General features: G+C 38.8%; 1 protein-coding gene across 1 annotated transcript in view; it reads right to left on the reverse strand.

The window, feature by feature from the left end:
* Positions 1-23,736, reverse strand: part of LOC141489483 (D-3-phosphoglycerate dehydrogenase-like) — a 31,632-nt gene that overhangs the window by 1,994 nt on the left and 5,902 nt on the right. The window contains exons 3-4 of the mRNA XM_074190079.1: positions 21,233-21,383; positions 17,907-17,972 (exon numbers count right to left, since the gene is read on the reverse strand). Coding sequence (XP_074046180.1) covers positions 17,907-17,972; positions 21,233-21,383 — 217 coding nt within the window. The remainder of the gene's footprint in view (positions 1-17,906; positions 17,973-21,232; positions 21,384-23,736) is intronic.

Consider the following 23,736-nt stretch of genomic DNA (forward strand, 5'->3'; position numbering starts at 1 on the left):
AAAGACAATGTAGCAGGAATGTACCTGCCGCTGCCTCCTTCCAGTCCCAAATCTAATATACAACATTTCCCAATTCATGGCCCCAACTCAAGGAAGGAGACAATCTCCACTTTCAGTGGCCAGGCAGTTTCCCCAAATTTTGGGGAGGTGTTTCAGTTACCCCAGACTCAGCATTTGTTCCAGGTCAGTCTATCTCTTCTACTACCCCCATCTCTCCTCTCCCTACTGCTCCTAAGTTCAGATTCTTTTGTTGTTCCACCTCTTGGTTCCCCTTCCCTCTGATCTCCACTTCCCCAGGTAAGGTGATACCTACAATCCCAGACACCTTCATAATGTCCACTGGACTGCGATTTCTTCCCCACAATGACCCTGGGCTTCCTTGGTACATGCACCAAAGTGGGAGCAGCTGATGACATTCTCGTGGTTCACCAGGGCCAGGTCTTGAGGGGGCTTCTACATAGAAAAGCCATTTCCATCAAAAATAGCTTGTGGTGGGCTCTCACATGAGCTCATATATAGAACAGCAAAGGAACAGCAGGCATCCTGTACCACCCCAAGCCCCATAGTAGGCCCCCAAAAAGGAGATATATATATGTGTGTGTGTGTGTGTGTGTGTGTGTGTGTGTGTGTGTGTGTGTGCATTTACTGCATTGAACAGTTGAGTGACCTGCCTGAGAAAAGTATCTGGTTGCACCCACTGGAATCACAGACATACTGCCCATAGACCTAGAGAACACCACAAAGTAGTGCGTGTGTATAGAACATTGTCCTTTCCGGTCATATAGGCCAGTCTGAGAGGTGTGAGGTAGTACCTCAGAGATGCTTTAATTTGCATTTCTCTAATAAGTAGTGATTTAGAGCAATTTTTCATATGACTATGGATTGCTTTGATTTCCTCATCTGTAAATAGCCTCCACATATTCTTTGACCATTTGTCAATTGGAGAATTTTTAAATTATAATTTTGACCCAGTTCTCTATATATATTTTAGATATGAGTCCTTTGTCAAAAATGCTAGTTGTAAAAATTGTTTCCCAATTTAATACCTTTATTTTGATCTTGGTTACAGTGGTTTTGTCTGTGCAAAAGCTTTTTAATTTAATGTAATCAAAATTATCTAGTTTGTGGGGTGGCTGGGTAGCACAACGGATAGAGCACCGGCCCTGGAGTCAGGACTACCTGGGTTCAAATCTGGTGTCAGACACTTAATAATTACCTAGCCGTGTGGCCTTGGGCAAGCCACTTAACCCCATTGCCTTGCAAAAACTAAAAAAAACAAAATATCTAGTTTGTTTTTAATGATATTCTCCATCTATTCCTTGGTCAAAAACTGCTTCCCTTTCCATAGAACTGATAGGTAGTTTGCTTATAATATTGTCTTTTATGTCTAAATCCTGTACCCAATATGATCTTGTCTTGTATGAGGTGTTGGCCTAATCTAAGTTTCTGCCACACTACCAATTTTCCCAATAGTTTTTATCGAAGATATAGTTTTTATCCCCAAACCTGGACTCTTTGGGTTTATCAAACAGCAGATTACTATAATCATTTACTGCTTTTGCACCTAGTCTATTCCACTGATCCACCACTCTGTTTCTTAACCAATACCAGACAGTTTTGATGACTGATGCTTTATAATATAAGTGTAGATCTGGAAAAGCAAGGCCAACTTCTTTTGCACTTTTTTTTTCATTAAATCCCTAGATATTCTTGACTTTTTATTTCTCCCTTTGAATTTACTTATAATTTTTTCTAACTCATTAAAGTAGTTTTTGGGGATTTTGATTGGTAGGGCACTAAATAAGTAGTTTAATTTAGCTAGAATTGTTGCTTTTATTATATTCGCACAGCCTTTCTGTGAGCAGTTGATATTTGCCCAGTTTTTAAATCTGACTTTGTGAGAGAAGTGTTTTACAGTTATTTTCATAGAGTTTTTGAGTCTGCCTTGACAAGTATTTTACATTGTCTGAAGTTATTTTGAATGGGATTTCTCTTTCTAGCTCTTGCTGCTGTATCTCGCTGTTAATATATAGAAATGCTGAGGATTTGTGAGGATTTATTTTCTATCCTACAACTTTCTAAAGTTGCTAATTCTTTCTAGTATTTTAGATGAGTTTTTTAGGATTCTCTAGGTATACCATTATGTCATCTGCAAAGAGTGAGAGTTTTATTTCTTCCTTCCCAATTCTAATTCCTTCCATTTCTTTCTCTTCTCTTACTGCTGAAGCTAACATTTCTAACACAATATTGAATAGTGGTGATAATGGGCAACCTTGTTTCACCCTTGATCTTATTGGGAATACCTCTAGCTTATCCCTATTGCATATAATACTTGTTGATGGTTTAGGTAGCTACTGCTTGTCATTCTAAGGAACAATCCATTTATTCCTATGCTCTCTAGGGTTTTTAGTAGGGATGAGTGTTGTATTTTGTCAAAGGCTTTTTCAGCATCTATTGTTATAATCATGATTTCTGATAGATTTGTTATTGATACAGTTAATTAAACTAACAGTTTTCCTAATATTAAACCAATCTTACATTCCTGGGATAAATCCTACTTGGTCATAGTGTATTATCTGAGTGATAACTTGCTGTAATCGTATTGCTAAGATTTTTTTTGTTACTCTTCTGTTTTTTTAATTTATTTTTATTCTCATTTTGTACAAATTTTTTTTACATTAATAAAATATTCTTGTTTACAAGTAAACAAAATACCCCTCCCCCCATGAATATAGATAGACTTGCTTGGGTGAAAAAAGTAAAGGGGAGAAAAAAATTAAAATTAAAAAAATAATAGTAATAATTGTAGGTATGGCCAGGTGGCGCAATGGACAAAGCACCAGCCCTGGAGCCATGAGCACCTAAGTCCATATCCAGCCTCATAAACCCAACAATCACCCAGCCATGTGACATGCAAGCCACCCGATCCTCACTGCCTTGCAAAAACCAAAAAGAAGAAAAAAAAAGACCCAAAATAAAATAAAATAGTAATAATAGTAGGGGTGACAGGGTGGCAGACAGAGCATTGGCCCTTGAGCCAGGAGCACCTGGGTCCAAATCCGGCCCCAGACACCCAAAGATCACCCTGCTATGTGGCCCCAGGCAGGCCACCCAGCCCCACTTGCCCTGCACCCTTCGCCAAATAATAATAATTTAGTAATGTTTAAATAAAAAATAAATAAAATGTTTCTTAAAAAAGAAAGAAAATAAACAAGTGTCAAATAAAAAAATTATTAGCATACAGTTGGGCAAAATATTTCCTCATTGTTACTTTAATATCCTCATCATTGGTGGTGAGTTCTCCTTTTTCATTTATGATACCGGTTATTTGGTTTTCTACTTCCTTTTTTTAAATCAAATTAACCAGAGATTTATCAATTTTATTGGTTTTTTTCATAAAACTAACTCTTGGTTTTATTTATTAATTCTATAGTTTTCTTAATTTTGATTTTATTAATTTCTCCTGTAATTTTTAGAATTTCTAATTTGATTGGGGGTTTTCAATTTCTTTCAATAATTTTTAGTTGCATGTTTAATTCATTGATTTTCTCTTTCTCCAATTTATTCATGTAAGCATTTAAAGATATAATATATTCCCTGACAACTGCCTTGGCTGTATCCTATAAGTTTTGGAATATTGGCTCATTATTATTTTTATGTAGGATGAAATCCTACATTGATTCTTTCTATAATTTGTTGTTTGATCCACTCATTCTTTAAAAAGAGCTTATTTAAGTTAGCAATTAGTTCTAGGTCTATCTTGTCCTGGCCCATTATGGCATGTAATTTTTATTGTATTATGATCTAAGAAGGATGTATTCACTATTTCTGCCTTTCTGCATTTGATTTTAGGTTTTTATGGCCTAGTGGAAGGTAAGTTTTTGTAAGTGCTATGTACCGAGGGAAAAAAAGTATATTCCTTCCTATCCTCATTCAACTTTCTCCAAAGGTCTATCATATTTAAGTTTTCTAACATTCCTTTTACCTCCTTAATTTCCTTCTTATTTATTTTATGGTTAGATTTATCTAAATCTGAGAGTGCGAGGTTGAGGTCTCCCACCAGTAGAGTTTTGCTGTTTATGTCATCCTGTAACTCATTCAACTTCTCTAAAAATTTGGATGCTATACCACTTGGTACACACATATTTAGTATTGAAATTGCTTCATTACCTTTTAGGAGGATATATTTTCCTTCCTTATCTCTTTTAATGAGATCTATTTTGCAGCTGCTTTGCCTGAGATAAGGATTGCTACCCCACTTTTTTCACTTCAGCTGAAGCAAAATATATTGTGTTCCAACCTTTTACCTTTACTCTGTATGTATCTCTCTGCTTCAAATGACTTTCTTGTAAGCAATATATTGTAGGATTCTGGTTTTTAATCCAGTCTGCTATTTGATTAAGTTTTATGGGAGAGTTCATCCCATTCACATTCAGAGTTTTAATTACCACCTCTTTATTGCCCTCCATTCTATCTTCCCTCAGTTTGTATTTTTCCCCTTTTTTCACTTTATCCATATTCTCCAGTATTTTGTTTCTGAATACCACCACCACCATCAGTATATTTTCCCCCTTGTATCCAACCCCTCCCCTTTCTTTTCCCTTTCCCTTTGCCCTTTCCTCCTTCTGTTACTTCCTCTTTTCCTCCCCCTCCCCCTTTCCCCTTTTAAAACTTGAAAGGTAAGATAAGTTTCTCAACTTAACTGAGTGTGTGTATGTTAACTTTAGGCCTAATGTGATGAGAGTGAGATTCAGACTGTTCTCATCTCCTCCCTTCTTCCCCTCTATTACAATAGGTCCTTTGTACCTCTTTATGTAATGTGATTTACCCTATTCACTCTCCTCCATCCTTCCATCTCTTTACTGTCCCCTCTTTCTAATGAGATATTGTTTTTACATCATTCTATCAAAGTCAAGGATAAGTCATGAATGTCCATCACTTCTGGCTAAGTATATTCTCTCTAATAGAGTTTCAATTCTCAAGAGTTATGAGGAGCTTTCTCCCAGTTGGGGATATAGCCAATTTCATCTTATTGGACAACAGTTTTTTAACCCTTTTTTAACCTTTTCACATGTCTGTTGAGTACCCTGTTTGATGTCCAAATTTTCTGTTTAGCTTTGATGTTTTCATCAGGAAGAGATGTTATATGTCCATCTTTTCCTCTGGTAGAGAAGGCTCAGTTTTGCCAGATAGTGGATTCTTGGCTGCATTCCAAGCTCTCTTACTCTTCAGAATATCTCATTCCAAGCCCTTTGATTCCTTAATATTGATGCAGCCAGGTCCTGTGTAATCCTTACAGTGGCTCCTTGGTACCTAAATTGTTTCTTTCTGGCTGCTTGCAGGACTTTCTCTTTTATCTGAGTTCTGGAATTTGGCTACAACATTCCTTGGTGTTTTCACTTTGGGATCCCTTGCTGGAGGGGATCAATGTATTCTTTCAATAACTATTTTTGACCTCTGGTTCCATGATATCAGGGCAGTTTTCAACATTAAATCCTGTAATATTAATTCCAGGCTTGTTTTTCTCTTCAATGTTTTCAGGAAGCCCAGTGATTCTTAGGTCAGTGGTTTTTGCCAATGAGGTATTTTACTTCTATTTTTTTCAATTTTTTGGCTTTGTATAACAGATTCTTGTTGTTTCATGAGGTCATTAGTTTCCACAGATTCCATTTTTTTAGAAAAGAATTTTCTTCATTTACCTTTTGTAACTCCTTTTCCAATTGGTCAGTTCTATTTTTGAAGTTTTCCATTTTTCAAGCTTAATTTTGAAAGAATTATTTTCTTTTTGCATTTGCCTGGTTGAGGATTTTAGAGAATTATTTTCTTTTTTTACTTGTCCAAGGATTTGTTTTCTTGTTTCAAGATGTAAATTTTCTCTTGCAAAGTGTTAATTTTCTCTTGAGATTCTTTTTCTAATTCTTCCTATTTATTTCCAAACTCCTTCCTGATCTCTTCTAGGAAGTCTTCCTAGGCTGGAAACCATTTCATATTCTCCTTAGAAGTGCTAGATCTCTCTGAGTCAGGATCTTTGTCTTCAGGGTAATTTTCTATGGACCCCCTTTTCCACTGGCTTTTTTTTATTTTCCTAGTATCTTGTGTTGGGGAAGGGGCTGGCTCACAGAAGTTTGTTTTTGAAACTCCATGTGAGCCAGCCAGTAGAGGGTGCTGGTTGCTTCTAGAGTGTCTGTGGTCTTGATTTGACACCCTCTCCCTAGGCCTGGAGTGGTTGAGGGGTGGCAGCAGGATCTGAATTATCCTTGAACAATGTGGGCTGGGCCCTGGTGAGAATGTTAATCTCCCTATTCAACTGAAGGAGTTCTGTTGTCCAAATCCAAGTTGGGGGGGGGGGGTGACTGTGTTTGTTCTGGGAAGAGGACTCAGGTAAAAGTATGGAGCTCACACCCAGAGATGTCCAGTCTCACTCTGCAACTGTCTGTGCTGGGGCTCCCCAGACCTCTGCTCCCATGTTCAAAGCCTCTGTGGCCTTGGACCCTGGCTCCCACAGAAAAGCCTCCATGGCTGATCCTAGACTAATCTGGCTCTTCCCCATCCCTGCTGGCTCTCTGTCCCCAGTTTACCTGGGATCCCAGGAGACAGATCTTTTGGTAGATGTTCTCCTAGCTTCTCTTTCATGGTTTTGTTGATAGTATTTCTGTTAAGAGGTTCGTTTCATGTTATTTGTGAGGGGAAAGTAGTGGGCCTTCACTCAGTGCCTGTCTTCTCTCCACCATCTTGGTCAGAAGTCCTGATTTATCTTCTTGATTGAAAGGCAATCTATGATTTGAACAAGACCCTATGCAATGGAAATAGCTCCCCTGGGTCCTCAGGGGCTTCTCTCCCACCAAATTCTCAGGATCCAGGTTTGAAAACAGATGTAACAGAAGAAAAAGGATAACTGATTTCAATGTTGGGGACACAGAAAGTGCCCAGGAGCCCAGTACTTTTTCCTAATATCAAATCACAAAGGGAGAAGTAATTTGAAAGTTGAATGGTGGTAAATAGGTATGGATATAGGACTTTCAATTCACCCCCTAGTGGCCAGTCCACTTGGAGTTACTAAACCCGGTCAGCAAAGCCTCTAGGGCTCTCAAAACCAAACTTCTGTGAGTTAGCCCCTCCCCCAACACAAGATCCTAGGAAAATGAAGAAAGGCCAGAGAAGAGGGGGGTCTATAGAAAACTACCCCAAAGACAAAGACCCTGACTCAGAGAGATGCAGAACCTCTGAGGAGAATATGAATTGGTCTCCAGCCTAGAAAGACTTCCTAGAAGAAATCAGGAAGGGGTTGGGAAATCAGTTGGAAAAACTGGAAAAAGAAACTCAACAGAAAATTAACATTTTGCAACTAGGGTATAGATGATTGAAATCAAAACCTCTATTAAGTATAGGGTTTAATTGGGTTGGAGGGAATAGAGAAGTGAGAGAAAAATTTCCTGATTGTGACACTTTGACCTAGCCACAGCCATTCATTTTGGGAATGTCCATGCACTCCTTGATATCTCTGTCAAAGTTTTATGATGCGCTGTCAAGTCCTCTTTAAGGATGGACCTCAAGACTTTAAGAGGTCTGGAGCACTCAGTCCACTTGTCTCTCTGGATATATCCACCTGGTTCTGATTTAGTGAATCATTTAATCTAGTTATTTTTCTAATCCTTACTGTGTGCTACAGATACCACTGTGACTAAAGATAGCCTACAGTAGCCAATACTCGATTTATGAAGGAGTATATATTTCTACTTACCTGCTGTGGAAGGTAGGAGAGGTATGTGTACTGTGAGGAAATCACAGAGAGGCCACATCTGCTCCAGGGGCAGCTGCTGAACCCCAAAGGATGTTGAGGCCTCTGGAAGGATGATAGGATCAAATCTCTTGATTTGATTCAGGGATCAAAGTAGCACAAACTGATGAAATCAAAATAGTGCTCACCAGTGTCACCAAACAGAACAAGCGATGAGAAACAGTTCTTGGGCACCCACAGATAAATCTGAACCCCAAATAATCTGTCATCAATCAACAAGCCTTTTGAAGCTTTTTTTATACCCAAAGCACAATGATAGGCAGTAGGGTTAAAGAAAAAAAAGATGTAAGAGCCTTCACATTCTTTATATTGTCCAAGTAGATACAAAAGTACAAAGACTAAAAAAAGGAAAAGGAACCTCTATGTACAAATATTTATAGCAGTTCTTTCTGTGATTGCAAAGAATTAGAAGTCAAGTAGATTTCTATCAATTGAGAATGTCTAAACAAGTCACAGTATGTTATATGATTATGCTGTAAGAATGATGATGATGTTTCAGAGAAATTTGTAAAGACTTGTATGAACTGACACAGAATGAAGTAAACACTTTATATAATTAACAATAACATTTGGCACCTATTAAAAATTGACCATGTATTAGGGCATTTAAAAAACTTCACAATAATATGCAGAAACATTAAATACATCTTTCTCAGACCATGATGCAATAAAAATTACATATAATAAAGGGCCATGAAAAGATTAATTGGACTAAAAATTAATTGGAAAAAATAACCTAATCTTAAAGAGTGAATGGGTCAAATAACAAATCATAGAAATAATCAATAATTTCATCCAAGAGAATGACAATAATGAGACATGCCAAAACATATGAAATGTCACCAAAACAGATCTTAAGGGAAATTTTATAATTCTAAATGAATACATAAATAAAATTGAGAAAAAAGAGATCAATGATTTGTGTGTGCAACTAAAAATAGCTACAAAGAGAACAAATTAAAAGTCCCCAAATAGGGATGGCTAGGTGGCGCAGTGGATAGAGCACTGGCCCTGTAGTCAGGAGTACCTGATTCAAATCCAGCTTCACACACTTAATAATTACCTACCTGTGTGGCCTTGGGCAAGCTACTTAACCCCATTTGCCTTGCCTTTACCAAATTACTAGTATCAAAAATTAAAAGGGTGAATTTACTATCAATGAAAAGGAAATTAAAGCATTAATTCAGAGCTATTTTGTCCAACTACATGCCAATAAATCTGAAAATCTAAGTGAAATGGATGAATATCTACAAAAATACAAATTGCCCAGATTAACAGAAGAGGAAATAAAATACTTAAACAATCCCATTTCAGAAAAAAGAAATTGAAAAAGCTATCAATGAACTCCCTAAGAAAAAATTCTCCAGGACCAGGCAAATTCACAAATGAATTCTACCAAACATTTAAAGAATAATTAGAGGCAACTGGGTGGCACAGTAGATAGAGCACCAGCCCTGGAGTCAGGAAGACCTGAGTTCAACTCCAACCTCATACACTTAATAATTACCTAACTGTGGCCTTGGGCAAGTCACTTAACCCCATTGCTTTGCAAAAACTAAAGAACAATTAATTCTAATACTATTTAAGTTATTCAGAAAAAATACCAAATTCCATTTATGACGCATATATGGTACTGATACATAAACCAGGAAGAGCCAAAACCCAGAAAGAAAATTATAGACCAATTACCTGAACAAATATTGGTTCAAAAAGTTTAAATAAAATATTAGAAAAAAGAATACAGGATAATTCACATGACCAGGTGGGATTTATATCAGAAATGAAGGATTGGTTCAATATTAGGCAAACTGTTAGCATAACCAACCACATCAGTAACAAAATCATTAGAAATCATAGGATTATCTCAATAGATGCTGAAAAGGCTTTTGAAAAAATACAGCAGCTATTCCTAAAAACACTAGAGAGCATAGGGAATTAATAGATTTTTTTCTTAAAATGATAAATAGTATCCATCTAAAACCATCAGCAAGTATCATATGCAATGGAGATAAGCTGAAAGCCTTCACAGAGGTGAAACACATATGCCCATTATCACCATTATTATTCAATATTGTATTAGATATGTTAGCTTTAGCAATTCTGTTACTTCATAATAGGTGAAAAAAAGGAAATTAAAGGAAATGAACCAATGAGGAAATAATAACATAAATAAATTTCAACAAATATGAAAGACTTGGGAACTCTGATCCATTCAGTGTGACCACTTTCAATTCCATAAGACTCGTGATGACATCTCTAGATAAAAAAATTGAAGTATAGATCAAAGCATCTATTTTTATTTTGGATATGACTGATATTGGACTTTGTTTCGCTTGACCATATGTGTTTTGTTGTAGAGCAGTTATCAATCTGTATTGGTAAAAGATGATTCCTCACTAAGGAGTTCCCTATTTCAATGAATTCATAGGTCCAAACAAAAGCAAGATAAATTCAGGGTTCAATATTAAGTAAACCATTAAAATATTGGGGGTGGGGAAGAGAGGAGGAACTGGGAAGGCACTAACATCCAGCCAATTAAGTTGGGCTTTCAAGGAGACTCTAAAAAGCAGGATTGAGAAGAGAAAGTATTTTAGTTATGGAGGCCAGTCTGGTAAAGGTACAAAGAGATTTAGGCAAGTTTGACTGATCTATTGAGTGTTTGAGGAGTAAAGTATATTATATCTGTAATGGAAGACTGAAACTAAAGTAAGATGAACACAGAGTGATGATGCATAGGAAGAAATTTTAGCTAAAGATTTATCCAGAAAGGTGGGACCTTAACTGGAAGTAGCAATGGCTTAGATTAAGTCATGGTTACTTTAGGATTAAGGAGAAAAAAATTCTCTTCTTTTCCAGGGAAACATAGAGCTTGACTGAAAGGGACCATATTAGGGGTGACTAGGTGGTGCAGTGGATAAAGCCCTGGCCCTGGAGTCAGGAGTACCTGGGTTCAAATCCGGTCTCAGACACTTAATAATTACCTAGCTGTGTGGCCTTGGGCAAACCACTTAACCCCATTTGCCTTGCCAAAAAAACCTAAAAAAAAGGGGGACCATACTGACTCCTTTATTTTGTCCCCCGAGAGACCACAGCCTGTCATCTGCATCACCTATTCCCACAGAAAGACTTCAAGGAGGCAGATTAATATTGATCCCAAAAACAAAATAATTCTGTGATGGAACCTCCAAGCAACCAGTCGAGCTGAAAAAATTTCTAAAAAATCCTAAAACCTCATTGGTGCCAGGCCAAGTCTTCATTTATTCATTCATCCATGATTGGGGAAGTGGGAGATCTGGGAATCAATACCCACAGAGATTGATGAGGTGAGATGCAGTCTGGCAACACCCTCAGCAAAAATCTGTGGAATCATTCTTAGATCAAAATTGAGGTGAGAGAAGGAGGAAATCACTGGTGCCAACCCTCTCCCACACATGAACCCAGGCATTTCTCTTCTCCATAACTTCTATGATTTTAAGCAGGGATTCTTAACCTGGGGTCCAGGAACTTGCTTTTAATATTTTGCTATTTCAATATAACTGGCTTTCCTTATAGTTTTATAATTTTATTCATTTAAAAAAAGATTCTGAATAGAAGTCCATAGCATTCACCAGAAGGCCAAAGAGATACATAACACAGAAAAAAGATTTAGAATCCCTGCTTTATTTAAAGGGTCCCTTTTAAAAAAGCAAATACTTTAGTAAGTGTTACAACATAGCTATCAAAGACTATATTAAGTATCAGTTAACATTCAAGATCCTTGAAGGCAGGGACTGGTTAATTTTTCTTTTTGTATTCCCAACACCTAACAGTGTCTGCCACACTGTTGATGCTGAGTGAATGTTTGTTGATTGATTGATAGCGGCATACCTATGGAAGATCTAAGCTGGAATCATACTTCAGACCAGCTTTTTGACTCTACACAAAACACTGAACATTTTTCAGCCTCAGTTTCCTTATTTATAAAATGAGGACGATAGTAGCTCCTACTTCACAGGAGCATCATAAGGATCAAAGGAGATAACATTTATAAAGGACTTTGAAAACTTTAAAACATGGAATTTTTCAGGCAGTTTCAAGACAAGGAAGCAAGAATGGAGCATAGAATAAGATTCTCATCAAGTAGGTAAATAACAGATGACAAAATGAGTCAGTCCTGGCAGAGAATCACTATTTGAACCTCCTAAGAAAGGAGGAAGTGATGTTAACATCAATTTCACTACTACAATTTCTTCCAGGAAAGGGAAAAAAACAAAAACAAACAAACAAAAAACAAGCTAGCCTTGGAAAAAGAAACTTTGAGTTCCCAGTCATTGTGGTCATTGTTGTAAACCTTAGCCTAATGAAATCAGTCATCCTGTGTATTTCTCCTCGATCTGGATTTCAATTATTAAGCAAAGAGACTTATCTTCTACCAAAGTCAGATATGGTCAGCAAAAAGTGATAACTGTGAATAAGATGTCATCACCTTGATTGGACAACCTGTCTAAATGAATATCATTTCCTTCCTGAACCTCATTTGTCTATACCAATTTAGTGGGAACAAATTTAAAGTAGGAAATTTAATTTTAACTTCTAAACCCTATTCTCAGAAGCTCAGGAATACTTCTTTTGAATTCAGTATTTTTTAATTTTATAATTAATTTTAATTTTTAAAAAAGACCTGACAAAGATGACTTACTAAACCTCATTTATCTATATCAATATGGTGAGAACTAAGTTCAAGGAGATCTGGCTGCTTGTAATATTTTCTCTTTGACTTGGGAGTCCTGGAATTTGGCTATAATATTCCTAGGGGTTGGTTTTTTGGGATCTTTTTCTCGGGGGGATCTGTGGATTCTCTCCATTTCTATTTTGCCCTCTACTTCTAGAATATCAGGGCAATTTTCCTGCAGTAATTCTTTGAAAATGATTTCAAGGCTCTTTTCCTGATCATGACTTTCAGGTATTCCAATAATTTTTAAATTATCTTTCCTAAGTCTGTTTTCCATATCAGTTGTTTTTTCAATAAGATGTTTCACATTTTCTTCTAATTTTTCATTCTTTTGGTTATGAAGTATTGATTCCTGGTTTCTTGTAAATTCATCAATCCCTGAATTCTGTTCTTTGTCTGAAAGATTTGTTCTCCTCAGAGAGTTTTCTTATCTCTTTTTCCATCTGGCCAATTTTGCTTTTTAAAGCATTCTTCTCCTCAATAACTTTTTTGAACTGTTTTATCCATTTGACCTAAGCTGGTTTTTAGCATGCTATTTTCTTCAGCATTTTTTTTGGATTTCCTTGACTAAGCTGCTGACTTCATTTTCATGTTTTTCCTGCATCTCTCTCCTTTCTTTTCCCAATTTTTCTTCTAACTCCCTCATTTGATTTTCAAAGTCTTTTTTGAGCTCTGTCATAGCTTGAGCCCAATTTCTGTTTTTCTTGGAGTCTTTAGATGCAGGAGCTTGTGCTTCCTCAACTTCAGACTAAGAGTCTTGATCCTTCTTGGGCTCATTTGCAAAATATTTCTCAATGGTCTTCCTCTTGTTTCTCTGCTTGCTCATTTTCCCAGCCTGAGCCTGGTTTTGGGGTGCTTCCTGAGCTTTTGGGACCCTCCCACAAGGGTCTCAGTGTGTGAGGCTCTGTCCTCCCTCCTGGTCTGTGAATGACCATATGCTCCCCCCTCTTCCACGGGGCTGAGGTCGGGGGGCCCTGCTGTTCTATGGAGGGGCCTAGACTGCGATCAAGATCTGAATGTGGTCAGAGCCCCAGCATCCTGTTCCAAGGGCAGAGGAGAGAGCTCGGCAGTCTCTCTTCATTCCCCTCCCTAGGTTCAATGGGCTCATGCCCTGGGAGCTCCTGCTTATGGGCTCCACCTGCTTCTGTTTCCTGGATCTGGGCTGCTCTGTGCCCTGAGAGCTGGGCTCCATGGGCTCACTCTGGCAGAGGCCCCCCGCTGTTCCCCCACTTTGTGCCTGGTGCTCTCCCGCTGCTGTGAGCTGGGGCTCCCAGTGCCTTGGGACTGCCTCCGGGAGGCTGAAGTTCTTTTGCTCTGGCAGGCCGCCTCTCTGACCCCGGGGAGCAGAGCCTTTCTGCTCTTTTCCAGGTTACCTTGAGTAGGAGAACTGCCTTCCTGGGGCCCTCTGTGGTTTCTGTCTCTCGAAAATTTGGTTAGAGTCCTTAGCTTATGAGTTTTATGAGAGAGCACCTAAGACAGGATCATTCTTGTCGCCATCTTGGCTCTGCCCCCTAACAAGAACCCATTTAGAAGTGTCCCAGTGTGCTTTAATGATTTTTCCCTTGTACAATCAGACAAGTGGGTGGAAAGAAAAAGAAAAGATGGTCCAGAGCCACAAGAAACATGACCAGAAGACAAAACTTCATAGAAATCCCAAATGATTGCACAATGGGGAAGATTTCTCCTCTTCCCAAACCCAGATAAGGAAGACTTGGAGACTCCAGAGCAGGAAGAAGCAGGGACAGGGATAAAGCAGAGGGAAGAATGAAGGAGAAGACAAAAGAGAGCCCACAAGCTTAATCAAATAAAATCCTTAGAACAAGTTGGGTACACAGTAGGAGCTTAATAAATGCTTGACTCCTTTCCACTTCTTTTTTCCCCAAGGTAGACTTCTTACCTTCATCCCAATGGATAGCATCCTGGTGGCTACCTCTCTCCCCATTCTACCCAGTCCCAGAATTCCTTGGGCTTTCCCATACAGCTCAGCCCCCATGAAAAGACTCAAAAACAAAATATTTCCACTGAGGTCAAAACACCTCACTCTCTGAAAGAAGGTGGGGGGGGGGGAGGAAGCAAGAGTTATCTCCAGAAGAGATTATCTTTTTCTGTTCCCATTTTCCATTCTTCATTGAGGCTGTGGCAGGTTCGGCTGCCCCTCACATCACTTTTTTTTTTGTTGTTGTTTTGTTTTTTTAGGTTTTTGCAAGGCTTGCCCAAGGCCACACAGCTAGGTAATTATTAAGTGTCTGAGACCATTTTTGAACCCAGGTACTCCTGACTCCAGGGCTGGTGCTTTATCCACTGTACCACCTAGCCGCCCCCCTCCCATCACTTCTTAAAAGATCAGACACACTCCAAACCTCTGCAACCCCAACCTCTCACCTTCCTTCATCAGAGACAGTGAGAATCTAACCCTCTAAGCCTACTATCTTACAAGAATGAGTTTAGAGACCAAGCTCACAGCCTCTGCAGTACTGGGCCAAGCAGGGGAAAGGGGGTTTAAAGAGAGAAGAGAGGATCCTTATGTATAACTACTAGAGACATCTGGGAAGGATGGGAGAAGCTTAAGTAAAATAGATTTAAGGATTCCTAGCTGAGAGACCTGGATTTTAGACACAGTCTCATCAAAATGATCAGTATGACTTCAAATAGACCAAATTCTTTCCCTGTGCCTCAATTTTTTCATCTGTAATATAGGCATAATGCTACCATCTCTAGGGATTATTGGGTGAATCAAATAAAATAATGGACATTAGGTGCTCATCCATGGAAAACCTATGATCTATCTTCCCATTCAAATGTAACTTACTTTTGTGTTCTGATTTCATTCATAGGGAAAATCTTAAGATTAATATGATTCCATTTCTGCTGCTCACAAGACAAGGATCTCCCACCCTCTTCATTTAATTCCTGTGCTGCACTTCTTTGAACTTTCTCAACCATAATGTCAGCACCAGATCCTCATCACCCTGAAAACATCACTTCAACCTTGGAATCACATCTCATCACTGTCCTCAACCCCACTGATAGTGACGAACAAAGAACTTTTCCCAGATCCTCCATTTAAGGAAGGAACTAAGTCAACCATCTCTACATTTCCTACCTACACTCCTTTAAAATCCTCAGTCATGCTGCCTTGATGGTTTACCAACCCTTTCCACTCCCTCAGTTTTTTAGCTTCCTTTTATATTGTGTTCCTTCAATTGCTTGTAAACTTGAGTGTTGGAACTATCTTTCTTTTATTTTATTCTCAGTGATTAGTATAGTTCTGTAGCTTAATAAATGAAAAGTGAAAGTAACAAATATTTGTTGACTGATCTACAGAATCAGTAGCTAAATCAATGATTATGGGTGGTCAAAAAAATCTATAATCTTTGGCACCACTTTCTCACAATCACTGCAAGATTGAGGGCCATTGCATAATTTGCTTTCTGGGTTGTCAATGGTCAAAAATTCATCACCATCTTGTGCTGGAGAAACTACATTTGGAAAAGATTTTTGCTGATCTTAGACATCATATTGCTCCTTTGATGAACACTGTGCAGAGGGAGTATTCTTAGCATGGGCATGGCAGCAGGGGTAGCCTCTTCTTTTCATCAGCTTCTCTATAGATCTGTACACCCTACTGAAATTCCTCCACTTTCTCTTCCTCTAGATTCTAGGTAGCAGGGATCAATTCTGATCATTCTTTTTGTCCCTTATTTTGTCTCTCTGATGCATGCAGAAAAAAATTTACATGAACTGATGCAATGGGAAATGTACCTTATACAAAGAAATATCAATGTTGTAGAATGATCAGCTGTGAATGACTTATCTTCTCTGAGCAGTGCTATGACCCAAGAGAACTCTGAAGGCCTCATAACAAAGAATACTATCCATTACAAAGACAGAGCTGATGGTATCTGAATACAAACTTTTTTTAACTTTATTTTTCTTGAGATTTCTTTTCTTGGGGGGAGAGGATATGTTTACTTTTATAAGATGATTATTGTGGTAATGTTTTTCATGACCATACACTTCTACCTAAAAAGATAACTTCTTTCTCAATAAGGGAATTGGGATGGAAGAAGGGAGAGAATTTGAAAAGTAAATGTTGAAGCTTGTTTTTGCATGTCAACAGGAAAAATAAAATGAAATATAATTAATGTTATTTTGTCTCTCTGCTATTTAAAAAGTTCTTGGTGGGGGTAGGGCATCACTGATGTGCTGGGTTACACATAGAAATCTCACCTCAGAGATCCTGAAGGAAGCCATCTTAGGTGCCAAGGGTAGGAATTGCCTTCAACTAAACTGTTTGTATTCAGTACACACCTTAACCTAAAGGTGACCAGTCAAGGTCACCCAACTCCTACACTTTAGCACCTAGCACCAGGTCTCTCTCTGGCTCTGGCTCTGGCTCTCTCTGTCTCTGTCTCTCTCTCTTTTTGTCTCTCTGTCTCTCTTTCTCTGTCTTTCTCTCTCACTGTCTCTGCCTCTCCATCTCTGTCTCTGTCTCTCTGTCTCTCTTTAGCACCAGCAGAGGTCACCAGTCTCTTTTACTGACAAAGATGAGGCTAGAAATCAGACCTTCTGACCTCCTAGATTCCTCACATCACACAACTTCTCCTTCCTGGACATCTCTAAAAACATGGATGTGCCCATACTTTTTGGAGGAGGAAAGACTAGAGGAATGGCTAAGAATTACATGTTTTCTCTCTCTACTCAGTTTCATGTAATTAGAAGTATCTTCTTTATCTTTTGTAATTGCTTCTCTCCCTTATATCATCACCTACCCAAAGATAGAAAAGGTATTCATATGGTAATTCCTTTTATAGAACAACCTTTATTATTAAGGTCATGTATCCAATTAGAGTATATTGTGGAATATAGTGTAAGATTTTAGTCTAAGCCCGATTTCTTCCTTACTATTCTCCAGTTTTCCAAGATTTTGTTTTTGTTTTTTGTTTTAGCTTTTTAACAGATAGAGTTTATCTTACCTAAGTAATTTCTGTTTTCTGGTTTATTGGACACAAAGTATTGAGTGCCATTGTCTCTGATTATCTCTTGCATAAACTGTTCTATTAATCCACATTTCTATATTTTAACCAAATCCAAATAGTTTTGAGGACTGATGCTTTATAAATGTGGAAGCGCCTGTCTCTTTTCATTATTTCCCTCAATATTCTTGATATTTTAATCCACCCCATTGTCATAGTTTCGAAACCTAGGGGAGAATACCCTGAGAACATCTTCTACACATTCCCATGCCTTACGAGAGACTCCATCAACATTAACTAAACAACAAGAGTCCTGCCATTCCAGAACAAGATGACAATAATGACTGAAAGGTCTGCATTTCCCTTCTCAGTGTAACTGATTGACAACCTGTGAATGGACATGTGAGTCTGCTGGTATTACCTGGCCCAACATAGGATCATCCCACAAGTGAGCTCAGCAGCACTGAGGCTATTCCCATTGGTGATGCTGAAAATTCAAAACAAAGAAAAGCTCATCGAACTAGTAACCCAATATAAATGTTCCCTTGCAAAGCAAATTGAAAACACAATCCAGTCTCAGTCATTCATCCCAGGTTTTCTCTCCTGCTCCATGAGCTAATCCTTTCTCACCATATTCTCCTAATCCTGTGGAATCTAAGAAATTTTCTCTGGATTCCCACACCCCAAATCCTAGACAAGTATTATTTTTGTACTTTTTTACAAATGCAGAAGAAGGTGGAGAGCTAAGAAGTCCTATAGAAAAAAGTCAAATAAAACAATTTAATAAATGATTTAACTTGAGGAAAGAGGGCAAGGGTGTAAAATCTGCCCCTCTCCTCTCCCTCAGAATAATGACAGCTACAAGGAAGAGAGAAGATCTGGGCAAAATGAAGCCTTATGAAAGCCCAAAACTAGGAATGGGTAGACACATGGTTCCAAGCAGAATACAAACTTGAGATGGTGCTGCAACAATATACTTAGAAACAGACATTCCTACAAAAGCGCAGTCTAATCTGTGATCCGATAAATGTTCCCAGACATGACAAGAGTCATATGGTAAGAAGGGGAAAGAAGGAATTTAATTTCACTCATATAGAGAACTGTTTGAAATACATATTATTTCTAGTGGTGCATATGGCACCTTCTCTGAAATTCTGATCTCAAGAGAAATGTCTAGAGGATTCAGATGATCAGTGATGTGCTCAGGGGTCATCTAGCAAGTTCATTTCAAAGGTGAAACTTCCAGATTTTCTGAGATTGAGATCCATACTCCATCCACTCTGCCTCTTCTGGTTTGGAAAAAAAGCATCTATTTTTATGTCAATTTTTTGAAACTTAGGGAAGGTTTCTTTTTTCTCTTTAAGCAAGGGTGTCAAGTACAGGTTTTTCCAGCAATGCAATGAATAATTTTTTAGGGTACTAGAATACTGCCTTTCACACTCAACTTTCTAGGTTAAACTATGCTCAAAAAGTGAATTTCATAAAGAAGACTGAGGAACACTGAATTGATTTTACCTCTAAGTTTTGATTATTGCAAAAGAGGAAGCAAGAATTGTTTCATTAGAAAGGAACAGAAGAAAGGAGGAAGGAAGGAAGGAAAGGGAAGGGAAGGGAAGGGAAGGGAAAGGAAAGGAAGGGAAGGGAAGGGAAGGGAAGGGAAGGGAAGGGAAGGGAAGGGAAGGGAAGGGAAGGGAAGGGAAGGGAAGGGAAGGAAGGAAAGGAAAGGAAAGAAAAGGAAAGGAAAGGAAAGGAAAGGAAAGGAAAGGAAAGGAAAGAAAAGGAAAGGAAAGAAAAGGAAAGGAAAGGAAAGGAAAGGAAAGGAAAGGAAAGGAAAGGAAAGGAAAGGAAAGGAAAGGAAAGGAAAGGAAAGGAAAGGAAAGGAAAGGAAAGGAAAGGAAAGGAAAGGAAAGGAAAGGAAAGGAAGGCAAGAGAGAAAAGAAACAAGAAAGAGAAAGAAAAGAAGAAAGAGAGAAAGGAAGAAAGAAAAAATAGAAAGGAAGGAAGGAAGTCTTCAGGGTAAAAATGAAGAAAAAAGATCCACAGAGGGAGAAAGGAATCTTGACCTTTAATATAATAATAATAACTGACATAACTGCTTTATGGTTTGCAAGAACTACTAAATATAGAATCTCATTCGATGCAGCTGAGCACATTTATTGTTATTCCCACCTCTTACAGATGAAAGTAGTGTCAGAAGCTCTAAAGTAATAAGGAGCTCAACAGTAGAAACTAATTGGAAAGATGACAAAAAGGGGCTTACTTGCTTTTTTTTTTAACTTTCTTGGGGCAAGAGAGAATTAAGGAAGGAATAGGGTTCCTTTTCAAAGGAGATAAAATAATAACAGGTGACAGGAAATTCAAACCTCTTCAAATCCTATTTTGTTTGTTTTCCCCTTCAAGGAAATGAACTTCAAACCTAAGAAAGGATAGACCAGAACTAGCTCATTTGAAATTAAAACCCCCAAGTAAGGAGATATTAAGAAAACGTATAGAAGCCTTTGATTAATTTAAATCATCCAAGAGACCCCTCCCCATCCTGACCGCCTACTCAAGGCATTGTCTTACAATTCTCAATGTCATTTTAAAATATGACTCCTACTTGCTGAGGCATATGAGTGTCACAGTAGAGAGATTCCAGACTTCAAGTCAGGAAAACATTAGCTCAAATCTTGCCTCAGATACTCACTTGCACTGTTGTTATGGATAACCCCTAGAAACTTCAATGTCTTCATCTGTTAAAATGGGAAAGTTGGATTTGATGGTCTCTAAGGTCGCTTCGATTTCTCAGCCCTGTGGTCCTTTACTATAAAATTCAGTCACTGTTTCTCTTGCTTTTACCTCTAAAGTTTGGAAATTACAAGAGATGAAGATGGCCATTGTTTCATTACATATCTTTGTAAGCCCAGCAATTAATAAATATTTGTTTGCATATGTGTGATATTTAACTCAAATAGTCATCCTATTTTTACCTTGATCTTTTTTTTCTTGATCTTCTTTTCCTCCAGGAAAGCTTAAAATAAACTCTTTTAGTTGTTGTTAAAACTAATCTCTCTACTGTTCAGCTCATTCTGAGTTTTAGTGCTTCTGACTATTCACAGTCTACTTATCTATAAGATGGGAATAGTAATAGCATCCACAAGCCTCAAATGAGACCATATGTTTGTATGTATACATATATGTGTGTGTGTAATAAATATATATATATATGAAATGTGTGTATGCATTTGTGCATGCATATGTGTGTATATGCATAAATCTAAAAGATATATTATAGAGGAAGGTGTTCGCAGAGGACAGCTGTGATGGAAAAACAAATGGTGTGGAAAAAGAGTTTGATTTAAGTAAATGAATGAATGAAGCATGGCTCCCAAAATTGAATAACAATCAAATTACTGCCTTCCATAATCTTGGGCTAAATATTCTTCTAGAAATTGTTATACAGAAACAGTCCTATTTCTACATGTGTCCAGACCTATATTTAACTAAAGCACTGATGCTCTTGGTTCCCTAGATAATATATATCTGATGGGGAAGGGGGTGGGGTGGAGAGACTGGACCAGATAACCTCATGACTCTCAGATTACTTTCAACTCTGAGCAGCAGAGAGAGATATAGCCACCTTAAGTCAATTATAAATGTTGGGGTATTTTTAAAAACTCTGTGTGTGTGTGTGTGTGTGTGTGTGTGTGTGTGTGTGTGTGTGTGTGTATGTTGCCAATCCCAATCCCATTCATTACCCATACTCACTTCATGACCAATATGCCTTTTCTTGTTGCCATCTCCAAGTCCACATTGTCCACCCCAGCGCTGACCCTGCCCACTACCTGAAGCTTCTCAACAGCATTGATGATGTCCGAGATCACTTTGGTCCCTGAGCACACAATCAGCCCCTCACAGCCTAAGACACAGAAAGAAATCCTGAAGTTGGTTGTGGGGTTACATCATGACTTACAGCACAAACAAGTTACAGAGATAACTAGTGGACTGATTGCCCTTACATTCTCTCTTTCTTCCTTCCTTCACACCTCTCTCTCTGAATGTGTGTGTGTGTGTGTGTTTGTGTGTGTGTGTGTGTGTGTGTGTGTGTGTGTGTGTGTGTGTGTCTGAGTCTCTGGCTCTGACTCTGGCTCTGGCTCTTTGTCTGTCTGTCTCTCTGCTCTCTGTCTCTCTCTGGCTCTGGCTCTCTCTGTCTCTGTCTCTCTCTCTTTGTCTCTCTGTCTCTCTTTCTCTGACTCTCTCTCTCTCACTGTCTCTGTCTCTCTGTATCTCTGTCTTTCTCTGTCTCTTTTTTTTTAGGTTTTTTTTCAAGGTAAATGGGGTTAAGTGGCTTGCCCAAGGCCACACAGCTAGGTAATTATTAAGTGTCTGAGACCGGATTTGAACCCAGGTACTCCTGACTCCAAGGCCAGTGCTTTATCCACTACACCACCTAGCCTCTCCCTCTGTCTCTCTTTGTTTCTCTGTCTCTCTCTCCTCCTTCTCCACTTTCTCTCTTCTCCTTCCTCCCTTTCTTCTCCTCCTTCTCCTCCACTTCCATCTCTCTTCCTCCTCCTCTTCCACTTTTCTCTTTCTTTTCTCTCTCTTTCCTTCTATCTTCTCTTCCTCCTCTCCTTTTCTCCTTTTTCTTCCTCTCTCTCTCCTCCTCCTCATTCTGTCTCTTTCCTCTTTCCCTCTCTCTCCTCCTCTTCCCCCCTCTTTCTCTCCTCCTTTCCTTTCTCTCTCTCTCTCTCTCTCTCTCTCTCTCTCTCTCTCTCCCAACCAAGGCTTCTAGAAAGAAGGAAAAGGAACAATTGCTGTCTCAGATTTACATTTGGGGAAAGTAAGGCACACAAATGCCAAGAATTTTTAGATACATGGTCACATAGCAAGTGACAAGGCCAGGACCCCTGATTTTCAGGTACACAGCTCAACACAGGAATGATGAATTGAAGTGGAACAATGCTTCCACCTCTAGCATGAAGGGAGTTCAGCAATACCTACTGGCAGGAATATGCTGAAAATCACCTCATTTGTGCTCTAGAGAGCTGACTATTAGATTTTCAGGGTGAGCCTTTCTATCTCAGAAATCAGCAAGGATGACATATCAAAGCTCTATTAATTATTGTTCTTGGTTATCTAGACCTAAGAAAGTGATCAAGAAAATGTTAATAAAGTAAATTCCTATTTTGGGAGGGGGGAGGGGGGGAGATGGACATTAACCTTTTATCAACACACTTTTGCACTGTCTATTATGTCTAGATGTGTCCAGAAAAGGTCAGCTAAGACAGCAATCAATGCAAACAACTTCCAAAAGGAAAATATTTCCTAAAATAGAAACGGTTAGGGAAAGAAAAACAGCAAGAGAATTTGAATGGAAAGTTATCATAATTGACATACCTCTTCTCAGCAATAGAGTGAACAAAGGGAGGTGGAGCCAAGATGGCAGAATGAAGGCAGGAATTCCCAGAAACTTGTTCCCTAAAAAACTCCAAAAGCCACCAAATTATGACTCTAGCCAAAATCTAAAGGGGCAGAACCCACTGAGTGATACAATTTCCCAGTCCAAGACAACTTAGAAGTTCCACAGAAAAGGTCTGTTTCACCAGGACCAGGGGTTTGAAAGAGCCCCAGCTGCAGCTCAGTGCAGCCAGGCCAAGGGCTTGGGTCCGTGGCAGAGAGGGTACTTTCCAGACCTCTTGACCCAAAGATCATCTGGAAGGAGTGATGAAAGAATTCTACCACACCAGAGTGGAGCACCAGCCTCAGAGCAGCCCTGCGGTGAGAACTTGCAGTGGGAATCAGCAGAGTCACCCAGGACTTTCAGAACACTCAACCCACAAACAGTAAAGGAGTCTTAGGAGATTGCAGAGGTCTCTCTGATATTCCTGGTGCAGGACTCTGCTATTTGCCTACACTCAGATCCAGGTCGAAGTCTGGGCCCCCATGCTACCATAGCTGAGCAAGGACCCTCCTCATAGTTCCAGGGCAGAGAGGAGTGACTGTAGTCATCCACATACCAAAGCAAAGGCAAGAGAGAAGTAAGAGCTTCTCATAAGGCCTTGGAGGAATTAAGGTGGGTTGTCCCCAAAACACCCAAATCCTTGAAAGTACAATAAATGAGTCATAGGCTAAGGAAATGAACAAACAACAGAAAAAGAAGAATTTGACCTAAGAGAATTACTTTGGCCCCTTGGAGGACCAAATTATATACTAAGAGATGACAAAGTTGAAGCTCCTATATCTAAAACTTCCAAGCTATGGATGAGCTCAAA

This window comes from Macrotis lagotis, chromosome 5 (genome assembly GCF_037893015.1).
Source record: "Macrotis lagotis isolate mMagLag1 chromosome 5, bilby.v1.9.chrom.fasta, whole genome shotgun sequence".
Lineage (NCBI taxonomy): Eukaryota > Metazoa > Chordata > Mammalia > Peramelemorphia > Peramelidae > Macrotis > Macrotis lagotis.